The sequence below is a fragment of the Egretta garzetta genome, unplaced genomic scaffold (genome assembly GCF_000687185.1).
Source record: "Egretta garzetta isolate BGI_Z169 unplaced genomic scaffold, ASM68718v1 scaffold287, whole genome shotgun sequence".
In the NCBI taxonomy this organism is placed as follows: Eukaryota; Metazoa; Chordata; class Aves; order Pelecaniformes; family Ardeidae; genus Egretta; species Egretta garzetta.
Genome location: NW_009260435.1, coordinates 7,984,797 through 8,005,727, shown reverse-complemented (window position 1 = coordinate 8,005,727; position 20,931 = coordinate 7,984,797). Strand labels below are relative to the sequence as shown.

At 35.2% G+C, this 20,931-nt stretch overlaps 2 protein-coding genes across 2 annotated transcripts in view; one reads left to right on the top strand and one right to left on the bottom strand.

The window, feature by feature from the left end:
• Positions 1-4,870, top strand: part of LIPC (lipase C, hepatic type) — a 94,066-nt gene extending 89,196 nt beyond the window's left edge. The window contains exons 9-11 of the mRNA XM_009643842.2: positions 705-825; positions 1,546-1,764; positions 4,765-4,870. Coding sequence (XP_009642137.1) covers positions 705-825; positions 1,546-1,764; positions 4,765-4,870 — 446 coding nt within the window. The remainder of the gene's footprint in view (positions 1-704; positions 826-1,545; positions 1,765-4,764) is intronic.
• A 6,191-nt stretch (positions 4,871-11,061) lies between these two features.
• The window catches only part of ADAM10 (ADAM metallopeptidase domain 10), a 47,038-nt gene continuing 37,168 nt past the window's right edge, over positions 11,062-20,931 (bottom strand). Inside the window, 9 exon segments of the mRNA XM_009643841.2 lie at positions 11,062-11,400; positions 11,403-11,486; positions 11,966-12,092; positions 12,817-13,037; positions 13,337-13,445; positions 14,633-14,816; positions 17,201-17,351; positions 18,316-18,499; positions 19,999-20,162. Coding sequence (XP_009642136.2) covers positions 11,363-11,400; positions 11,403-11,486; positions 11,966-12,092; positions 12,817-13,037; positions 13,337-13,445; positions 14,633-14,816; positions 17,201-17,351; positions 18,316-18,499; positions 19,999-20,162 — 1,262 coding nt within the window. The 3' untranslated portion in view covers positions 11,062-11,362.

Below are 20,931 nucleotides of genomic sequence, written 5' to 3'. Positions count from 1 at the left end.
CCCGCCCCCATCTTACTAAATGTCAAATTGCTCGTAATCATTACACTGCTGATTTCTTAGACATTCTTCACTCTGACAATATTCAGTTCAAAGACTTTGCTAAACACAGTTCCAGAAACCCACCAAATCTCAAAGTATTAATGACATCTTTCTTATAGCAATGTGCTTGAACAAAGTCACGTTGTTAACGGATGCATGTTAAGCACAATGTATCATTATGCGGTCAAGGAAAGTTTGTGAGTCATCTGTTTTGCAGGGCAATTTTCTAGCCGATCAGAGAAAAAGCCTGACTACATTGCATCAAGTGTTCAATCTGTGTCATACATCTCTAGCCGTGTCCTATCATAAGGATTTGTCTGGTGATTAGACAGAGGGCTTGCCAGAAATTCTAACAATTAAACTTCAGAAAAGCTGAAATATTTCCCATGGAAGAATGTTTTATCCTACAAAGGGAACTCAGCCCAGGTTACCTTCTTTCTCCATCCTTTTAAATAGAGCAACAGGGCCCCAAACCCTAAGGGATTACACAGCACAGCAAAAATCAGAAAAAAACGATGATGTTTTAATCACAACAAATTTGCTTAAAAAATAAAATGGAATATTAATCAAGTTTCTGCTTGGAAAGGCAAAATTCTTTTGCCTGATAAATCTATTGCTTCTTTGACCATTAATTTCATCACTTGGACAACTCTTTATTTCTACAGTGTATCATTATCAGTTCAAGATCCACTTCATCAACGAAATCCAAGACAAGCAGATAGACCCAACTTTTACCATCTCTCTGACAGGCACTAAAGAGGATGCTAAAAACCTGCCCATCACACTGTGAGTATTGGTATCACATGTCATTGAACAAGTGAGAAACAAGGCGCCAATTTATAATACCATATAATGTACATAATCATGCAATGAGTGAAATGGTTTAGCATGGCTAACTGAAGATGAACATCTCTTCACCCATACCCCCTAAAAATCACAAACTTTTACGATGGTCATACTTTTTTTGCATGAAAAATCTCTATGAAACATGTTCAGTAATCTTGGAAGTTTCCCTGAACATTAAGTATCCTGTCCACTCATGTTCGGTCCATCCCATGGCTAACACCAGGAGGTCTAATCAATTAAAACACAAATAAGTAAGCAGCTGTAATTAAGGTAAGGAATATTGGATATTTCTCATGATGGACGCTATCTGTATTAACAAAAGCAAAGGCAACAGCATGGGCCAGCATTTGCTCTAGCAGACAAAAGACATATCACAGATGCTATTTATGGGACACCTTTTCTTTTGCTGTCAGAAACCACTATTGCTTCACCAGCTGTTCAAGCTTCTCCTACCTCTGCTTCTTTTCTAGCATGTTGTCAAATTTCACCACTTTATGCACCTGGAGGAAGAGTATCCTAGACACAGTAACATTCCCTCCTGGAGAAGGAGGAGGAAACATAGTTTTTTCTTTGGTTTTAAAGAGAGGAGAAACTTTTTCTTCCCCCCCACTTTCATCCATAATTATTAAGACAGCATTATTCTGATTTTGTTTTCTGCAGAGTTGAAGGTATTAATGGGAATAAAACCTACTCTTTTCTCATCACCCTGGACACTGATATTGGTGAGCTAATAATGATCAAGTTCAAATGGGAAGGAACTGCAGTTTGGGAAAATATCTGGGATACAGTTCAAACCATAATACCATGGACAAAAGGCACCCGTCGACCAGGACTTATAGTGAAGACAATAAGAGTGAAAGCAGGGGAAACACAGCAAAAGTAAGTCTAATGAAAACACTTTTTCTGTAATAATACCACAGATGTTTGGTGCACAGGTTATCCTAGTTCAAATACAAGCATCTGAGTCCCCACACTCACACCAGTGGTCAATTTATGCATGTACAACTTCTGGCTTTGCCCCTCGCCCCCCTCAGATCAGACTGCATGATTTTTAAGTGACTTAAAGAATTTCTTTGTTCTCCGGTCAAAAATGAACAGTGGTCAATGCTCTGGCTCACCACTGCCACTAATCTGAGTTTAAGGCACAATAACCTTGGGTGACAATTTACTTGATACTTGGGAATAAAGGACAGAGAAGGAATTAGCACGCAGATCCAAGGAAGAATTTTAACAAGTTGTGCAATGCAATTTTTCTACACAATTAATGACAGTAAGTGATGACAGGTTGTGACTTATTTTTACAATGTGATTACCCCATCCCATAAGGACCATATGACATTTTAAAGAAACAAGATACTGCAGAAGATAAATATTGAAAAATTCATATTCTTACTTACAAAAAATATGCCAAATCTTAATTATTTGACTTTCAATACCTACTTCATAGAAAAACTCAACATCACCATTCTTGAAAGGATTTATTAGAAGGATCACATGCAGAACTACGCAGTCATCTGATTATCCATTGAAGTTAAGGGTTTTATCATAAAATTCACTTGTTTTGTCTCATTCATTTAAGAGCTAGCCCAGTGTCTGATAGTTGATAACAAATTACTACACTTTGCAGGCTGCATAAGAAGTTCCTAGAGTGACAAACTGTGGAAGCAAATTGTCAACTACAGACATTTTGAAATTTCTGTAGTGGGCAAACAGAATGTGAGCAGTCCTGGAAAACAAAAGGACTACCTATCCTTCTACATACCACACTTTCACTGGTAATTTTTTGCACTCTGGTCCTGCTTTTTTCTATAGTATGAATTTGCTGATATAAATTTTGTCAGCTGAACTCTGAATTAGCATCACAGAGCAGTTTTTTGGAAAAAAAAATTATGAATGCAAACTGAAGTCCATGTTTGGGTTTTTTGTTTTGGTTTTGGTTTTTCTTTTCTTTGTTTGTTCATTCCTTTGTTTTGGTTTTTCTGGGGTGTGTGTTTTTTTTTCTTTTTTCCCTGCTTGATGGCTTTGAAACTGGATCACCAAGTCTGAGTGGCCTTGTTCTCTACATAGAGCAATGCTAATAACTCTTTTGAAACCGCTTATTCACAGAGAAATTTCAGCCAGAAGACAGAATAACTAAACTTGTAACGATTCCCACTGCTTTAATCCTTTGAGAAATTTTAACTAAGCAGTTTAATTAAGGTTAATGCAAAAAGCATGTCTTACCTCCTAAACTGTGGCTCATTCTTAGAAGGTGATTCTTCCTTGCTACAGTCTTTCTTACCAGCACCAATTGTAACTACTGCAGCCTTTCTGTGGAACAATACTTATTGGCAGAGCTGCACCTCCTTGATACTGACACAAAAGACAAATTAGACAATTTAAAGAGACATTTTCATAAGACAATCTGTGTGTGCTGGGGTGCAGAGGACGGACCATATTTTCTTGGGTTTTGTACCCCTAAAAATGTATCTTGTAGGTATTTTCATCTTCTAACCCAGCACTTGGCACATGCTCCTGCCATAAAAAAAAAAAAAAAAAAAAATTCAGTTCTATAACATCTCCTGCTGTTTTAAAAGCAATGATCTCAAATCAGTAGTGACCTAGCTGCCAAAGCAAATTAAAGCATAGTATGCACCGCAAATTAGAGCGCTCTGTTTAAATACAGACTCTTGTACCTTGAAAAAAAGTATGAAGGCTGTGAAAGGATTATGTCATGTATACTCCTTTTTCTAACCAGAAAACTCCTGTCCAATACAGCTGTGTCAATAACCTGGCACAAGCCAATTATTACTGATGTACTACTTAAGAAGTCCTAGGAAATGCGTAACTGAGGTGGGCAGTTATTATGCTAACAAAAAATGATGCTGGTATCTTCAGGTACCTAATGCTCTTTAGAAGTTTTGCTTGCTGCAAGCAGAAGTGTGAGTTTGTGTCAAGAATTTAATGGATACTGATTATGTGCTGGGTTTTGCTCCGTGCAATCTGGGCTTGTCATGCGGATGGAAATGACATGTTACTGTTAAAATATTGTATTAATGCTTGAGGGGGGAATGAAAGATTATTAGGCGATTCTAAAAGGAGGAACAAAGGATACTCAAGGAAAAGTATTTTCTTCAAAGAAAAGAGTGTGTAGATTTCAGTCTTGGAAAGACCAAACATCCTGGATCAAAGAATTACCAATTTTGGAAATTCAATATTAAAAAATGGTAGCAAACACAAGATGTGTTTTGAGTTGTCTTGACAATATTTTATCTCTATGTACCTTTCCCTCACAATGTTTGTGATTTTTACATATGTAAGTTTCCTTTGTTAGATTATGACAGACACAATATGACAGCATAAACTTAAAAAGTAATTAATACACTGACAATTACAAGCAATGTACTGGATTCCAACATATTTGAGTTCCAAATATGGAAGACATTTCCGTAGCATGTGTAGTTGCTGATGCTGTTAGCACCTTGCATAACTGATTTTTAACAACCTCGCAACTAAATACTAGTAGTCCAACTAAGTACTAGCAGGCCAAAGAGCACAATCCTGGTAGTGACGGTAAGAGTTGAAACAATGGCCACTGAGAATAGAAAGGCCAAATCACTGTAAGAGTATGCTACAGAGAACAGCATGATGTGTATGATACCAGAAAAAGATGGAGGCATAATGCACTCAGTAGATGGGAATTGCCTGGTCCTTTTACTCTGTACCTACTCTCTGGCAGCCAGATACATCTCTTTCCTCACAAGCCTATATAACCAATCCAATACCTTCCTGTAAGAGGATAAAGTCAGTCAGATTCAGTGCATCTAGAGAGCACTGCTATACAGATATTAGTAGCCCTAAAAAGTAACATTATGCTTACGTGCTTTGTTTTCTTTCTAGAATGACATTTTGTTCTCAAAGCATTGACAACATTCACCTTCATCCAGCGCAAGCGAAAACATTTGTGAGGTGTGAAGATCGCTTTCGGGGACAAAATAGAAAGTGAGCAAGAATGACAAAATATATTCAAAATACCATACATCTAGTGAAATGTATTAAAAATACACAGCTACACTGAATTTAAATATCCTGATAGTTTCAGAGGTGGTGAAGAAAATACATTAAAAAAATTTAGATTCTTTGATGCGACGGTAAGTTGAAATATGCGCTTTGTTCATCCACAAACCTACTCTCAAAGCGATCAATGAGTAATTTCATCAACAGCAACTGTCAATTTTAAATTGTTTTAAAAGTTTTAAAAACACTTGCTCACTAGAAATAAAAAGATTACTATTTGAACGAATCATTGCCATAAGCCTTTGAAAAATCTCATTTTGTTGGATTTAAGGGAAAAAAGGAGCCTAATTTCCCATGAAATACTTCAAAACATTAGTAGCGACTACTATCAGTTAAAACTTTCCTAAATTATTTCCTAATGAAGGAGTTAAATCATTCATAGAAGAAAATATTCCTAAATACGTAACACTGTTAACAAAATATTTGAACTTTTTACTTGATAACATTAAAAAACTAAAATGCATCTCAACATACAGAATGCTTGAGCTATCTGTCATAACCATATGACAAGCCAAATAATTGTATCACCTAAAAATGATATACTAAGCTTTGTCCTGTTGGAAAATGTTTTGCTGTTTAACTATTTTAATTAAAGTACTGATTTAAATTACTAGTGACTTAATTATTTTAATCATGCTTAGTATACTACATGCAATTCCAGCACAACTAAGTTCAGTTAACTTTTGCATTAAAATTTACCTGTTCAGGTAAGGCCTGAGATTTTTAGATTTTAAATCACTACATAGCAGATTTTAGCATGATTTGAAACTGCATGAATAAATGAAAATGGTAAAACCCTCAAACATCTTCAGTGCATATAAAAAAATTTATAAATTCAAACATATAAAATCGCCTTGTTTCCTATGTCAGAATATAAACTATATAAAGAAACATCTCAGATTATTTTTATTTTATGGTGTGTACTGAAATAGAAATTGATGCGTATGTCAGAGTATTTCATCTGTCGCTTTGTAATGCTAAGCACAAGATTCATTAAAAATTGTTTCTACAACTACGTATTCTGAATATAATTTATTGTAAACGTTCTCTAATGGTAAAAAATGTGCAAGATGGCCCTGAGACCTGGAGCAAAGCATATTTTCCATACCAACACATTGCAGGGAATTTTGAATTAAAATATACACGTTATCAGGATTGAAAGTGATATTTATTTAAAAAAGCATGACAAATTAACAAGTTGAGAGGAGCTAGCAATCCTGCAAACAATGAACAGTGAGCAAATGTTGAATGAAAGCATCTTTGCTGACCATTCAGAATATTAACATTAACTTTTAAAAGCTGTCTTCAGTAACTACCATTCCTTTAAACAATCAAGAATATTCAATACAGAAACAGAAAGGCTGACTAAATATGATGGGAACTGAAGCATACTTACTTTCAGGTAAGAATGGTTATCTTTCCTGAGGTATAAATTTCAGAAGCTGATCTGGTATTTCAAATGGCCACTTGAACGTCAGTAGCTTCTTGATTAGGAGAAATATTTATAGATTTAGATACAAATTCCATGTAAAAAAACCCACTACACCTTCACTGAAAGCAAAGGTTTGTGCTTTAAAGGATTTTGCTCAATGAAGCAAATTGGGTTTTTAAATACAAAACGTATTTCCACCTTTTATGTCAAAAACCTACAATTTAAGTGATTAATTCCATGCTTTGGGTTGCTATCTCCAATACTTAAATTGCTTAACATAATTATTTCATTAAAGCTCTGTAATATGTTGTGTTTCTATAAAAATCCCCCGAGACACTTAATTGCTAGAGACCCAGTAACAGCATTTTTAGGGGCACTAAGATAAAATAGACTGTCCTGAAGAACGACAGACAAGGACAGTGTGGCCATTTTAGTTTTCCAAAGCACAATGAAAAATGAGACGGAAGTGTATGTGCATAGCTGACAAATTATGCATCTCCCTAGATTATTTCTAGAATTCATTTTTTCCTTCTGGAAAAAGCTCAAGATCTGCCACTTTTACATCTTATGTTTAGGGTTGTTTTATTTGTAAGATACTTGTCTGTTTATAGAACTGAAATACTGTCACTGGATTGCATCTACAACATGGGTTATCACCAACTTTCTAAGCTATGAACTTTGTAAGCTTCCTGAACCAAATCCTACCCCTGCTCCTCAAAAATAATGAGGGATGACAGAGCAAGAGACCAAGGCTAGAAAGAACTGGACTGTGATGCTTCTCCACTGCAGAAGCTACAATGTTAGTGTTTCTCTATACCTGGAAAAAAAAAAAAAAAGCACTAGAGAGTTGGCAAGACAGCTTTTAATGAGACTTATGTGATTTAAAATATATATATTCACACAGCCTTTCCAAAAATTATTTTCCTGTAGTTACACATCCTAACACACTTAGAAACATTTTAGACATTAAAATTAGCATTTCTTTCACATTACTATCACTTACTTGGCAAGAAGTCCAGTAATGAGATCTAAACTGCACGAGAAACAAGCTTGAAACCATCAGTTCAGGAAAAGCAGGTGGAAAAAAGGGTCCAAGATGTCTAGAGTGTGCTGAAACTCAAGTAACAGGGTTACCGCAGTTTGAGGACTTCTAAAGTTTCTGGGGAAAAAAGCATTCTCCCATTCAATAAGCAAGTATACCCTCAGATAAGAAAATTTGAAAACTTAAAGAAAAAGGAAAATTTAAAGAACATTTGGTATTTGAACTCTTGCAGATATGAAGATACTTATGCTGATGTCATTTTTCACAAATCATAAGTCCAAATAAATCTGTCTTTCCATTTTGATAGCTGTTACACTAATTTCTGACCTAGAAGTGAAATAAAGCCCAAGTTGCAGCATACTCAAAGACTTACAATGCCTGAACATAATACTGAGGTCACACTGACGACTGCAAGTGGCTACAGTGGTGCCTGCCTTTGTGCTCACCGGAATTATTCCTGTCTCACTCCAAACAACTGAATCGAGACCTTGAAAACCATCAGGAGCTGACTCCTGCCAGAGCAAACGCAGCTTAGCATGACGTAATGACTGCAGTCCTTTCAATCTCCTCTCTGTAATAATGAGCCTCCAGAAGAAGTAAAAATCTCTTCCTTCCTTTTTGTGTTTTTCCTGAAATAAATATTGGAACATTAATTAAAAGGCAAACTGTATCAATGACTTATAGCCTGTATGGTATAAAGTTTCATAGCTTTAAGAGGCGTTTGATGCCCTTCTCACGTTCACACCCTTCTGACTATACATGCTTCTACACCAGAGGCCAATGCATACATTTAATGACTAAAACATTAAGAAATACAAGATGAATAAATTAATAGCTAAAACTAGGGATTAGCAGGTCAAATATTAGTTAGAAAAATTACAGCTATTTAAGTACTCTTTTGTTTCCCCCAAACACATTTTAAAATATACACAAGATTTGTATTTTAGATGCTCAGGCATTATTTCTACCCCCCTGGTTTGCATTCCTAGGCAGAAATCTAAAAGCAACCATCACCAAATTTATTAAGCACCTATGATGCTGATTTGCAGAAGGGCTCTGCTCCAACTGGTTTGCTTTTAACACCTTTTGCCCTGACAATACTATTTAGCTACAAGGGGAAGCACTTCTATAAAAAAAGTCAGGGAGTGGGGGGGAAGTACTGTGAGGAAGGACCTCTGAATATGCTTTGATTACATCAAAGTGTATGTTGCTCAGTTAGGGAAACAGATGTCTAAGCAGGCCATTCTCAAACAGCCCTAAGAATAAAAGGCTAGCTGGCAGGACTTGGCTTTTAAAAGCAGTCCTATCACTTAAATCAACTATACAGCACAGATGAAAACAGAGACCCAGTTTAGTTTTAAAACACCTTGCAAAAAGCAAATGTACTCCTTCTAAAAATCCTTATCCATGAATTGTGCATTCATAGCATTGCATGTTAATTCCAGTATTCCTCTTGAAAAATATATTCATTTCAGAAGGTATCATTCAGTAGCTATGGTGCCAGGCTTGAATATCCCACCAATAGCTAGTTTCCATTTTGAAGAAAACAGAGAAAGCTTAATTCCTGTGATCATACAAGTAATTTCAAGGTAATTTTAAGACTTTTCCTTAAAGGGGTGGCATAAAAACATTTCCTCTTACATTTAACTGTGTGATGCTAAAATTGGGAGATGCACTTTGATAGTGTAAAGACAGTACAATTACTTGTTGGTATGACAGCCCCTTCCCAGCAAAAGCCAAAAATAAGTAAAAGTAGAATCAGTGTATTCCTTTTTGCTTTCAGGGTTCAAAAAGTAAATAGATCTTCAGAAGATAATTTCATCAAGTCTATTTATTAATGCATTTCAAGTTTCAAAAAACCTTACATATCTTTGCACAATACATTATTTTTTGCATTTTTAGTAAAAATTTCCAAAGTGAACAAAAAAGATACTGTATAAAACACAGTGGACATGAAATCGACAGTAGTATTCCATTTCATTGTCTTGAACTTTCTTTCGGTTTTACCACATCTTGACTTGCAGTGGAGAGTTCAGTGCACATTTCTGTTTTCAGAAAACATTTAACTTAGACTCAAAATAAAATAGGGCAGCATTTGTCTGCCAAAATCCTACCACAGGATAACATTACAGGCAAAAAATTTACATGTTCCAAAGTCTACCACACTCAAGAAGTTACTAAGAACTCTTGCTGAATAAAAGTCACCATTTTAGAAATGCAAACCCACTTCCAATCTTTGCACAGTCTTAAAAGAAATGTATTTAAAATGACTTAAAAGCAACTACATACACTTCTAACTAGTTAAGATCATTTAGAATTATTTATATAGTCTATTGGACTTGGGGTTTCATGTACAAAATTTGTCTCTAAACCATGTACAAAAAGCTGTATTTTGAAAAAGTTACCACATACTGTACAAGTTTACAAGGAAGAGATCCCATTATATTCTGTAACATTTTTGGCCTTGCTGGCTTGCGTCACATTATGAGAATGATTGTGTAAACCTTATACTCTTAAAAAACAAAAACAAAAACGAAACAAAGGAAGCCTGTCCAACCCTTAGTAAATTTTCTCCTAAGCAAAGCCAGGAAAATTATAGCCATTTGCATCTCTAATTAGCTCGGTGCTTTTGGAAAACAAGCAATAAATACATCACAAGCTTAAACATTTTGTAATGCCCCCTTTCATCTCCTGCATAGCAGTAAGCACCTTAAGACATCTTTTATTTTCTCTTTCAAAAATGCCAATTATTTACATTCGTAATAAAAACTTTGGAATGGGACATTGTGCTGTTGAACTTCACTACTGGTATAAAATGTGGGAAAATTGGTAGTCCTAACTACAATTTTAACTGCCACAGTAGCTGGGCAAATCACTCTAGTGGTTATCAATCAACAGTATCATGGTGAAGAGTTATCCAAATAGCTGATAAGTTAAAAAAGAAAATGAAAACACTACAGCTTTTTTTTTTTTCTTTCCACATCCCTCAGAACACGAAATTAATTATCATACTGTAAGAATATCTGAACAGCCCAAATAAACTGGTTGCAATTTTTAAAACAACTTGAACAACAGGCAGAATTTATTAACAAAGCATGGACATTTTTCATCTAACTATTCATTATTCAACTGAATAATCAGACAAAAATATTTATGCTGAGCTACAAGAAATTAGACACTTATATAAAACATTTTTGAAACATTCTGGCATTTGCAAAGGTTGCAGAACACCTCTTATCCCTAAAAGACCATTCAATCTTGTATGCTATGTCTTAGCAGCTGTTTGATAAAGATGAAATGAGTGCTTGAAACAACTTTGATCACGATAAAAAAAAGTTTGATTTGATTCAAAATTGCTGTGTAAAGCATCACAGGATCCTTGACCATTACACACCATCATCCTCTGTTATCCTGAGTATGTCAATTAAACAGTAATTTCTTCATTAATAGCGGAAAAGTTTTATAATACAAAGAAACATCCATATTGCAATTCTCTTGTTTACAATTGCACACAAGTACGGGTGTACGTTAGAAATACATGTCTGCATATAACAACGTATATACATTGACAAGTAATGTCTCCAATGCTGAGGTGGTCTAGCTTCCTAGCCTTGTCTGGCAGTTGAAAAATATATATTTTTTTTCCAATTCTTGAGTAAAAGTTCTACTACAGCCATATTTGCCTGCAAGTGAAGAAAATGCAGCAATGAAGAGCACAGAAGGGGGAAAGAATCATGATACTCCAGGACTTTGTGCCACTAAATTAAAAATATGCAAGAAAAACACTTCTCTTCTTTTTGAGCTGGAAGATTCACTCATTAAAAATTAATTTCCACTTGTTTTGAGGGCATATCATGCTTTTTTTTTTTCTCTTCAGTTTTTGAGAGTTAGACTGGGGACAATGACTTATTAGGTTTTCTTTGGAGTGAGTTTTCCCATTGTAGGCACTAGGAAGAACCAAGGCAAAAAGCTGCAGTCAGCGTCTCATATGTCCCATCTGATAACTCTCTCGGGGCCTTTGCCGCTGTGGTGGCTGAGCGGTTTGTGGTGGTCTCCTCCTTTTTAAAGTGCCTGTTTTCAAAGAAAGGTACACATCATTAAAATGAATTTTAAAAAGAAACTATTTACAGAAAAGTTGCCCTGGCGATGCAAATTAAATATAACTATTTTTCTGAAAGGCTTCAGATTTAGACCTGCAATATTTTAAATAGATGATTAACTGCCTGAAGTATTTACAGAACACATTTTATTATCTCAACAGTAGTTCCTTGAACAGGCTGATTCTTACAAAATGTAGCATGGAATAGGAAATAAAAGGAACTCTGACTTAGAAAAAGTCTTCAAAGCTTTCTTTTGATATGCATATTAAGTTATAGGAAAATAAGACAAGAGTTACATTTTTATGAATTGTTTCACTGGCATGAATTCCAATTGTAGTTTCACAGTGCCAGACTAACAACTGTAGGTTGAGACACCTGAAATTTCCCTTCAGAACAAAATAGTTGAGGAATAATAATTTTTCTATAAATTTAATTACCTGGTATACTCACCTGGAAGTGGTTTATGAGGAGGCAACTTTGGATTACTGCTTGGAGTATGAACACTGCATATCTTAATGAAACCAGCCATTAACATGATCAAGGCAATTCCCATAAGCAACACTGCCCACCAATAAGCCTAAAAACATTAAAAAAAATATTTTTGGGGGGGCTGGCACACATGCACAACAGACAGGGGTCACTGAATATAGTTTTCCTTTGTCTTTCAAAAGTCATCAAAAAGGTGTTCTGAAATATCACTTAAAAGACCATAACATTTTAAAGAAAAAAGTCCCCAAAGCTCTTACACAAAAACCCTCCAAATACTTCAAAACCATTCTATTATCAGAGGAGTATTTCACGGAATATACACTACAACAGAGCTATACAAGTCTAAAACAATCAACAGCTTACACAAAATTGACTATGCAGCTCTATAATGTTGTTTCATTGTAGCTCTCCTCCCAGTCTATTATTAGGAAAGTGTCATCTCATGCAATAAAAATAAGAAATGCTAAAGATCTATGTATTTAGTTCTTTAAAAGAAATCAGAGCATTCAGATATGAAAAGTTAAAACGGGAAAACCCAGTAAATTAGAAAAATGAACATTAACAACAAAGCAGATAGCGAATAGAAGCATTAACACAAAATATTTACTTCTATATTTGTTTCCATTCCCTTCAATCTGTCAAACTTGTTTGCTGCACTCAAGGTGCTTACAGAAAAATTAGCAAAAGGAGGACTGATTATACTTTGAAGAATGCTGAAGTACTGTATATGTATATACAGCAACATTTACAGCTGTGAATATTGATTAACAAGAAAATTTTCTATTAGACTGGTAAGATAGAAAACAACTTACCACAATCCATTCTGCAATATTTTCATATAGCTGTGGATTAAAGATTGCTTTCTTTAATCTAGCTAGAGGGCCATCAGCATCTACAAGCCGACACCTCATAAACACGTCACAGTAGCCTTTGAAATCATTACAAGGAGATCCAGGTTGCAAAGTAGTAGTTTTACGACCAAAGTATTTCTCCCACTGGTTAGAGCCTGTACTTGCACAAGTAGTTGGGTCCACTGAAAAGTGAATACAAATTAGATTAATCAAACTGTTACTGAATTAAAACACATGTGCATGAATACCTTGGTGTTCAACTGTTCAAAATGCTTTTGAAAAACTTCAAGTTTCTATTAATCTGTAAAAAAACCAAACTATATTGTTTCCTGCCACATACAAAGCAATGTCTATCTGAAACCAAGTATGAACAAAATCACAGTATGTTCTTAAGTCTCCAAAAACTAAAATACAAACACCACGAGAAGATTCCTCAGATACCTACTGCTATATTTATGCTTACAATTCAGACAAATCTTACTTTTTCTCATGCAGCAGACATGACACAATTCTCTATCGTCCTTGCCATCTGAACTAGCACATGTACATTCCTCCAAGCCATACTTCTCACAGATAGAGCCAGCACATTGCTGTTTGAGACAAAAGCATGAGAACACAAAAATCAATTTCACTTTTAAGCACACTGACATTAGGAAATACATTAATTTTTAATAGCTGAAAGCATAATTGTAGGTCTAAAGATGCTTATCAATAAAAATAATAGCTTTAATGTCTTCTAAAGTTTATAAAACAAAAAATATTACAGTTATTCAATTGCAGTGTTTAGGCTTATTTGATAATTGTTTTAAAGGAGATTTAACCTATTTTAACACTATCTTCTTTTGGGGTCTCAGAGTACCCTGCAAAACACTCTCAGCACTGCAATTCACACTGAAATATGATTACTTAAAATTGTGGTTAGGAAAATAAATCAAAAGCATGTCTTCAAAGAAAGCATGTGTCTCAGAAAATAATAATAGAAATTAGTGGCAGGAAAGATTCTGCATTTAATTCCACTGTGGAAGGACCCTTGAAATTCAAATAAAAAAATCAGTGTATTTATAATCTTGATTAAAAAAAAATAAAAAAAAAATCAAATGACTATGTAAAGGCAATTCCTCTATCTTTAAGAGGACTCTAAATTAGCTGAAAAATTATTACAAGCAGTATCATTTGATTAAAAACCTGGACTGTGGAAAACAGAGTCACAGCAACACAAGTTACAGCTCTAAGAGGATTACTTTTGCTTGTTTCTGCTTCCAAGTAAACATAGATCAATTTATAAGAGACTTCCCATCAATATTTCATAGCAACTGCCATGGACTCTTTAACCCAGGAAGCTAATGGCAGTTCAGAGTAATTCTATATGCTTGCACATCTGTGTTATGTGCACATGGGTAGAGGAACCATTAAATCAAATTCAACATGTATTGATAGCATATCTAACTTTCTACGGCAACAAAATTACTTGACCAAGACTGAAGAAAAATGGAAAGATGGAACTAGGAAATAGAACACTTTTATATTCTTGGTTTTTACAAAACACTTTAAATGGAACTTTCTCAAATAGTAAAGCTAGCTTCATATTTGTTACCTGCTACTTAGTATTTGGTGTACCTTCACAGTTATTTTGATTGAAACCAATAAATAAAATATTTTAATTGAAAAAGAGATTAATCTTACCCTCTTCTCCACTAAGTACTGAAACCATATCGCTTCATAATACAGTACCTTGCAATAAACAACTGCAGTTGCATATGATTGTAAAAAAACATACCCCATTTATGCAAACTTGTGTGTGCCTGTTGCAATCTGTGAAGTTTGGTTTAGGCTCAGATGCTGGACAGAGAGCACTGACACCGTTACACATTCCTTCTCTTGCACAGTCAGAATCATTTCGACACTTATCAGTCTTCAGTTTGAAATTACATTGTGCAGTACAGCAAGGGCCTTGACTAGGGCTAGAAATAAACAGAAAACATGGATGTAAAGAAGCAGCATGAACAATTCCAGAAGAACTATTAATCCTGAAACCTACTCAAACACTCAACATATTTCTGATTTGTGCTAAGTAAAATGTGAATTGAACATAATTTTTTCTATCCCTTAAGGTAACAAAAGATTACTGCACTGAGTACAGATTTCTTAGTCATTGTAGTAACCAATTAAACTATTCACATTATATGAGCAAAACAGTACAAGCACATTTTAAATTAAAGTACATAGAAAATAACAGCAGTTCTAAGTTTGTATATACAAAAACATTCAATTAGCAAGTTGGCAAAATTAATTCAGGAACAACTGATTAGTTTGACAGTATCAGTTTCAATGTAATAAGTCAAGATTTATCTGTCACTGATTAACATACCTAACAAATTTTTTTCCTACCTTCTGCAGCCATACCACTTACATTGGTTAAATAAACAAGAAAAGGGAAGGTGACAGTTCAAGATCTTGTACCAGAAACCAGTCAGCATACTAACAAATTTTGGGGGAAGGAAAGATTTGTCAAAAGAAGCCATATAGTTTTCACCAGTTCCCCCAAAACGCTTGGGCTCCTTTCTGTCACAGACATCAAGGCATCTGAGCCCCTTATGCTATGTACACCAATAATCACACCAGCATATCTGGTGAAACAGCAGGAGACAATTTCTCTTTCTGAAGCTGTGTTTGAGTACATATGCCATTACAAGCAGAAGAGTGAAGGTTATAAAGCATATGTGACTACTTGACTGAAGCTAAGCCTCCTGAGTTCTCATCTCAAATTATTCTGTATCTCAACACTATTCACAGTGTGCTCATTGGCATTCAGTAGATATCAGAAGACAGCACAGACCTTCTGCAGGTCAAGGTCTCTCTATTTTAAAACTACTGCAAGCTAAGAAAAAGAAAAAAATCACTTATGTCACTCATGAAAAAGACTAAAAGACAAGTAAAGCAGCTGGATAGTTACCATAGTTTTCCTAAAATGTATTTTAGTATGTTATTTATGTGATCCTTTCTTATACTTGGATTTGCTTTATATGTCTTTGGGAACCTCTTTGTTCAGCAGAATCGTCAATCCTAATAGAACTGGAAAAAAGGGAATCCTAAACCAAAAATGATGCAGCAATTAATCTTTAAGACTGTTCCAGCTGGGCATAAAACAAGACTACAGTCAGCTGAACACACGAGAGCAAAGAAAGGAGGTGATGGTGGCACCTGGTGTACTCAGAAGGAAACAGTTCCTCACCACAGGTGCAACATAAAACAATCTCAGAAACCAATTATAAAATGAGGCAATGTAAGGCCTTTATTTTGGCAGAAATAATAAGAATTTGTAAGGGAGCAGGGAGAAGACATGCAGAATTATTGCAACTATGAATTCACAGGAGATAGTCCTTCTACCATGTCTACACTGTCAAATACATTTTAACAGAAGGTGCTACTTTTACTTCCACTCCCAGGATGACAAAGATCATTTTTAGGGCAGGAAAGTTTAACTGGAAAAAATTATGTAAGTTGTATTAAAAAGTTGAGCTGGTTTAGAGGTAAAAATAATAGTAATTTTCCCTTCATCTTTGGCTAAGAATCTAACCAAATGTTAGATTTATGTCAGCCTCTAGAGAGGAACAAAAGCTCATGCCTTTCATGTGAAAAAATCCATGTAAGTTCTCAGATGAGGTAAAAATTTAACATGTATATTAAGTCACGGAACTAAAAGATAGAAGTTGACTTACTTCACTGTAAGTCTTATGATCTTTAAAACTTCCTCTTACAAATCACTGTGTACACAACACTGCCAAGATACAAGGTGACTTAAAATCAGTTTAATTTATAAAACAAGCATAAAACCTAAAATCAATCAACTATATCCTTCAGCCATCTTCCAGTTTGGCAATGCTGTAGAAATAGCACTAGGATAGGATCTAATTTCATAATATCCTCTGTTATCCTTTGGGCAATTAATACTTTCCTGTATCTATCATAAAAGCAGCATCCTGGTTGTGTTTTTCTGAATCACACAGCTTTTGCAAGACTACTGCACAACAAATTTTCAATAAAGGTAACAATTTCACACGTATTTATCTGCACCAAATACTATGTTAGCATTGATACAATCCACTGTTACGTTGTTTTTTCAAAAGCTAGAGAACAGTCATATAAGGGTAAGCAAGCTACAGTTAGCACCAGGAATTGCATAGCATAATTGTGCTTATGAACTTCTCTCTCATTGTACAAGGCATTTTAAAGAAACTAAATACTTTAAGAATAATGCAGGTAAACAGATTCAGATTCTAAAATACCAACTATAGCTACCTAAATCCCAAAAAATAAAGTGTACTGTAACAGACATGCACAATACCTGCAGTATTTGCCTGGTTTTAACTTGCATTTTTTATCTTCTGATTGGTTTGCATCATAACAGCATTCATCTTTACACTGGTCACTATATCCACAATCACACTGTTCTCCTTGTTCAACCAGTCCATTACCACAGATGGGTTGACCAGACTCTGAAAAATGCCAGTATATTTATGTACAAAGCAGTAAAAAGTATATGCAAATAGACTTATAAATGCTAACATTGACTTGCAACAGTATCCAGCTAATTGTGACTGAAAATACCTGGTCAGGATGGACTTCAGACTAGGACTCAAGTCAACTTGCATTATTTGCCTGCCACCCAGCTTAGTCATTTCTACAATTAATACAATTTTACGCTTCTGAATAAAAGGTTTCTGCTGATAGCAGTGGGAGTTTCTTGTGTGGGTAGCAAATCAACAGTGATAAGATGAAGTTTTCTGCTAAGCCTCCAACAAAGCAACACCCTTTCTTGCATTTGTTCTCCTTTAACAGAGTCTGAGGACCTTAAGGCAAAAGCTGATGGTACTGTGGTGAACCATTACTACTCCAAAACCCAAACCTATCAACTGCACAATCTCACAAAATTTGTGAGCACTCACACATCACAGACTCTAGAAAGAAAATGCCTGCAAAATTCTATTTAAACATTAAAAAAATAAGGATTTCCTGTATTTTAATTTGTGCTCCTTACCTCTTGTCCTTTCACTGGGCAGTGAAAAAAGTAAAGAAAATAGTCTGGCCCTGTTTTCTTTACTCCCTCCCACCAGGCATTTGTAAAGACAGACTAGAGTGTCCCCCCGCCACCCCGCCCCAGCCTTCTCCAGACTAAGTAGCCTCAGCTCTCACAGCCTTTCCTCGTGTGTCAGACACTCCAATCCCTTAATAATCTTTGTGGTCCTTTGCTGGACTCACTCCAGTATGACCATGTCTTTCTTGTACTGGGGAGCCCATGAACTTGACAGAGTACTCCAGATCTCAAATGCAATTCTTTACTTACAGAATCTTTCGGTAAACTAAAAAAAGGGTAAGATAAAAAAGTAAAAAAAAAAAATTCTAATTAAGCATAATAGTAACAGCTTAGCCATTCTGCTTTCAGGATCACTAAATACATACCAACAAAACAATTATTTCTCTTTTTCTCAAGAACTTGGCTGATATTTCGAATGCTACAGATAGAGAACTTGTTGTTGTTGAGTTTGTCCCCAGATGTAGCTCTTGCATACATGATATAATTGCCATTTTCTTTCTGTCCCAAGTTCTTGGACTCTCCCGGAGTGCACTCCATTCCAGAATCATGCTGCAAAACAATTATTTTAAAACTATTTCTGACAAGACAGCTTCTCTAATTTTTTGCTCTCTTTTTACACATGTGCAAAAGTAACCTGATTTGGTAACCTTAACACAGTGAGAATAAAAGATTCACTAAAACCGAAACACCATCTTAGAGTCTAAGGTTTCTTGAAATACAAAAAGCATACAGGAAACAAAGGTTTGTTTGGCTTGTTGTTTAATTTTTTTCCCCAGATGACTGTAGCAAGTATCTAATTTCTTAAGTTTCAGCTTCTTTGCATTCTCTGAAATGTATATCCCAAGTGCCTGTCCTGATATGAATACTGACTCGAAAAAGTTGCCATCTCCTAAAAAGAGTGACTTTATGATCCCAAAATGATAATAAATATTCTGTGGAATAAAAGTAGGAGTTTAACTGAAACAGCAGTCCATTCATTTGCTTATTTGAAGGAGGCGCAAAGCCATCTTCAGAATAGAGCAGAAGTCTTTTTCCGTTAGCCAGTGTCTAGATCTATACAATATTCAGCATGATGAACAAAATGCATTATCAGTTGGCATACTAGCAGTTAGCAGACTGACAACATACTAAGTTCTTAAGTGTAAGAGGAACTCTAATGCTGTTCTAATGCATCCAACTTTCCAGAAATATAACCTGTGTCTCCAAAAGTAAGTAAGTAAATTTAAAAATTTTCAACACAGTGAGAGAACTATATAATTTATTACAGTTTGGTAGAACCAAACATATCCAGGGAACTATGTGAAAGTACAAGATGCAACTTAGAGTAAAATTAAAAGAACCATCTTCCACGCTGATCCAAAACATGTTTCACTCAATGGGACTGGTTTTTCAGTTTCACATGCTCATGTTATACTCGGAAGGCTTGTCCCCACTCAGAGCAGCAATATTAGGGATTGTATCAAGGCACATGAAGAAAGCATTCACATATGAACATCTGTTCTGGAAGAACTCGTCATTCCTGTCATATCTTGATTTCATTTTACTTCCAAGAATTTCATTTTACTTCCAAGAGTAGAAAGCCTATATGCTTACATTTAAAAATAAAACCCCCAAACCAGAAAACTTTGTTCTCATCTCCAGCAAAATGAAAAGCCTTTCAGCTTACCACAAACAAATCCTGTCAAATCAGTGATTCTTCTTCCCCTCTAGGATCAACTAAAATACATTTAAAACATGTGTGCGACCCTAGTCTTCAATAAAAATCAGGGAAGTTTTTAGGGAATAATAATATAGTCCCTTTATAAAAGATTGAACTAGCAGAATTAAACAATTCACAAAATCCAGTTACAAATCCAAATACTGTCAAATACTCATAAAAAGGGGCTTAGTTCATCAATCTCCTTTTTTGTTTGTATACAATGTGCATGCACATATGCATATGCAGTCATGATCATATTTTCCTTGTTTATAAAAGTAAAAACTCCATTCACAAGCCATGTAGTTCAAAATGGTTGAACGTGAGTTAACAGATCAATAGTAATACTCACAGGTGAACCAAAGTTATGCCCAACCTCATGAGCAAAAGTAATATGAGAAACCTTGGGAGGAACATGAGAGCCATAGTTCTGAACAGTGATGATTCCAGTGTTCAAAGACTTCTTCTTACCATCAGAATACAGTTTGCTCTTTTCACATATTCCACCAGAGCTCCCTGCATTTAGACAAAAGTAAAACAGTTAGTCGCTTAAGAAAAGAAGTACTGTGTTACTTTTCTAGTGATATTTAGAACAAGAAACAGCTTGCCTCCTCAGTGGATGATTAGGGACTAGAAGTTCTTCTGTGTAATTAATATAACCCAAATTTGAAAGTAGATTAGATTTGTCTACACTAATGTTCTCAGCACTGAATGGACACATTTGCACAAGAAGTTAGCTGTTTTAGAATAGCCATTAGGAGCTATTTTGGCGCTTTCACTGCACGGACAAGCCCTGATTTCATCACACTTGTAGTACAAGACTAGCAGGGTATGATGTCCAATACAGGTAGCCTCAATCTACATCCCATTTGGATTTCACTAGGTTAAAAAAAAAAAAAAAAACAAAGGAAAAAAATCCTCACAGTAAAATCACAGGAGATGCTCCCTCATGGTAAGAGAATTTATAACATGCCTAAGATTAGCTATATGTCCTTGTCAGCAAAAGTGACTCATTTTTGCACCATACAAACTAAAGCTGAAAATGCTTTTGATGTGTGGGTTAATCAGATCCATATTTAGAAGGTCAGTCAAGTGCACACTTACTGTTTGGAAGAGTCTCTAAACTGTGACTTTAATTTCACCAAATTTTTCCATTACTTGAGGTTGTACTGAGGCATTAACAGTGCTCTAAAATTCAGCTCTTCTATCGCTAACATAAATGGTGTCTAAAAAACACTCTAAAGAAAGTTTCCTTGCTTTCATTTTAGTGAAAGATCCCATTTAA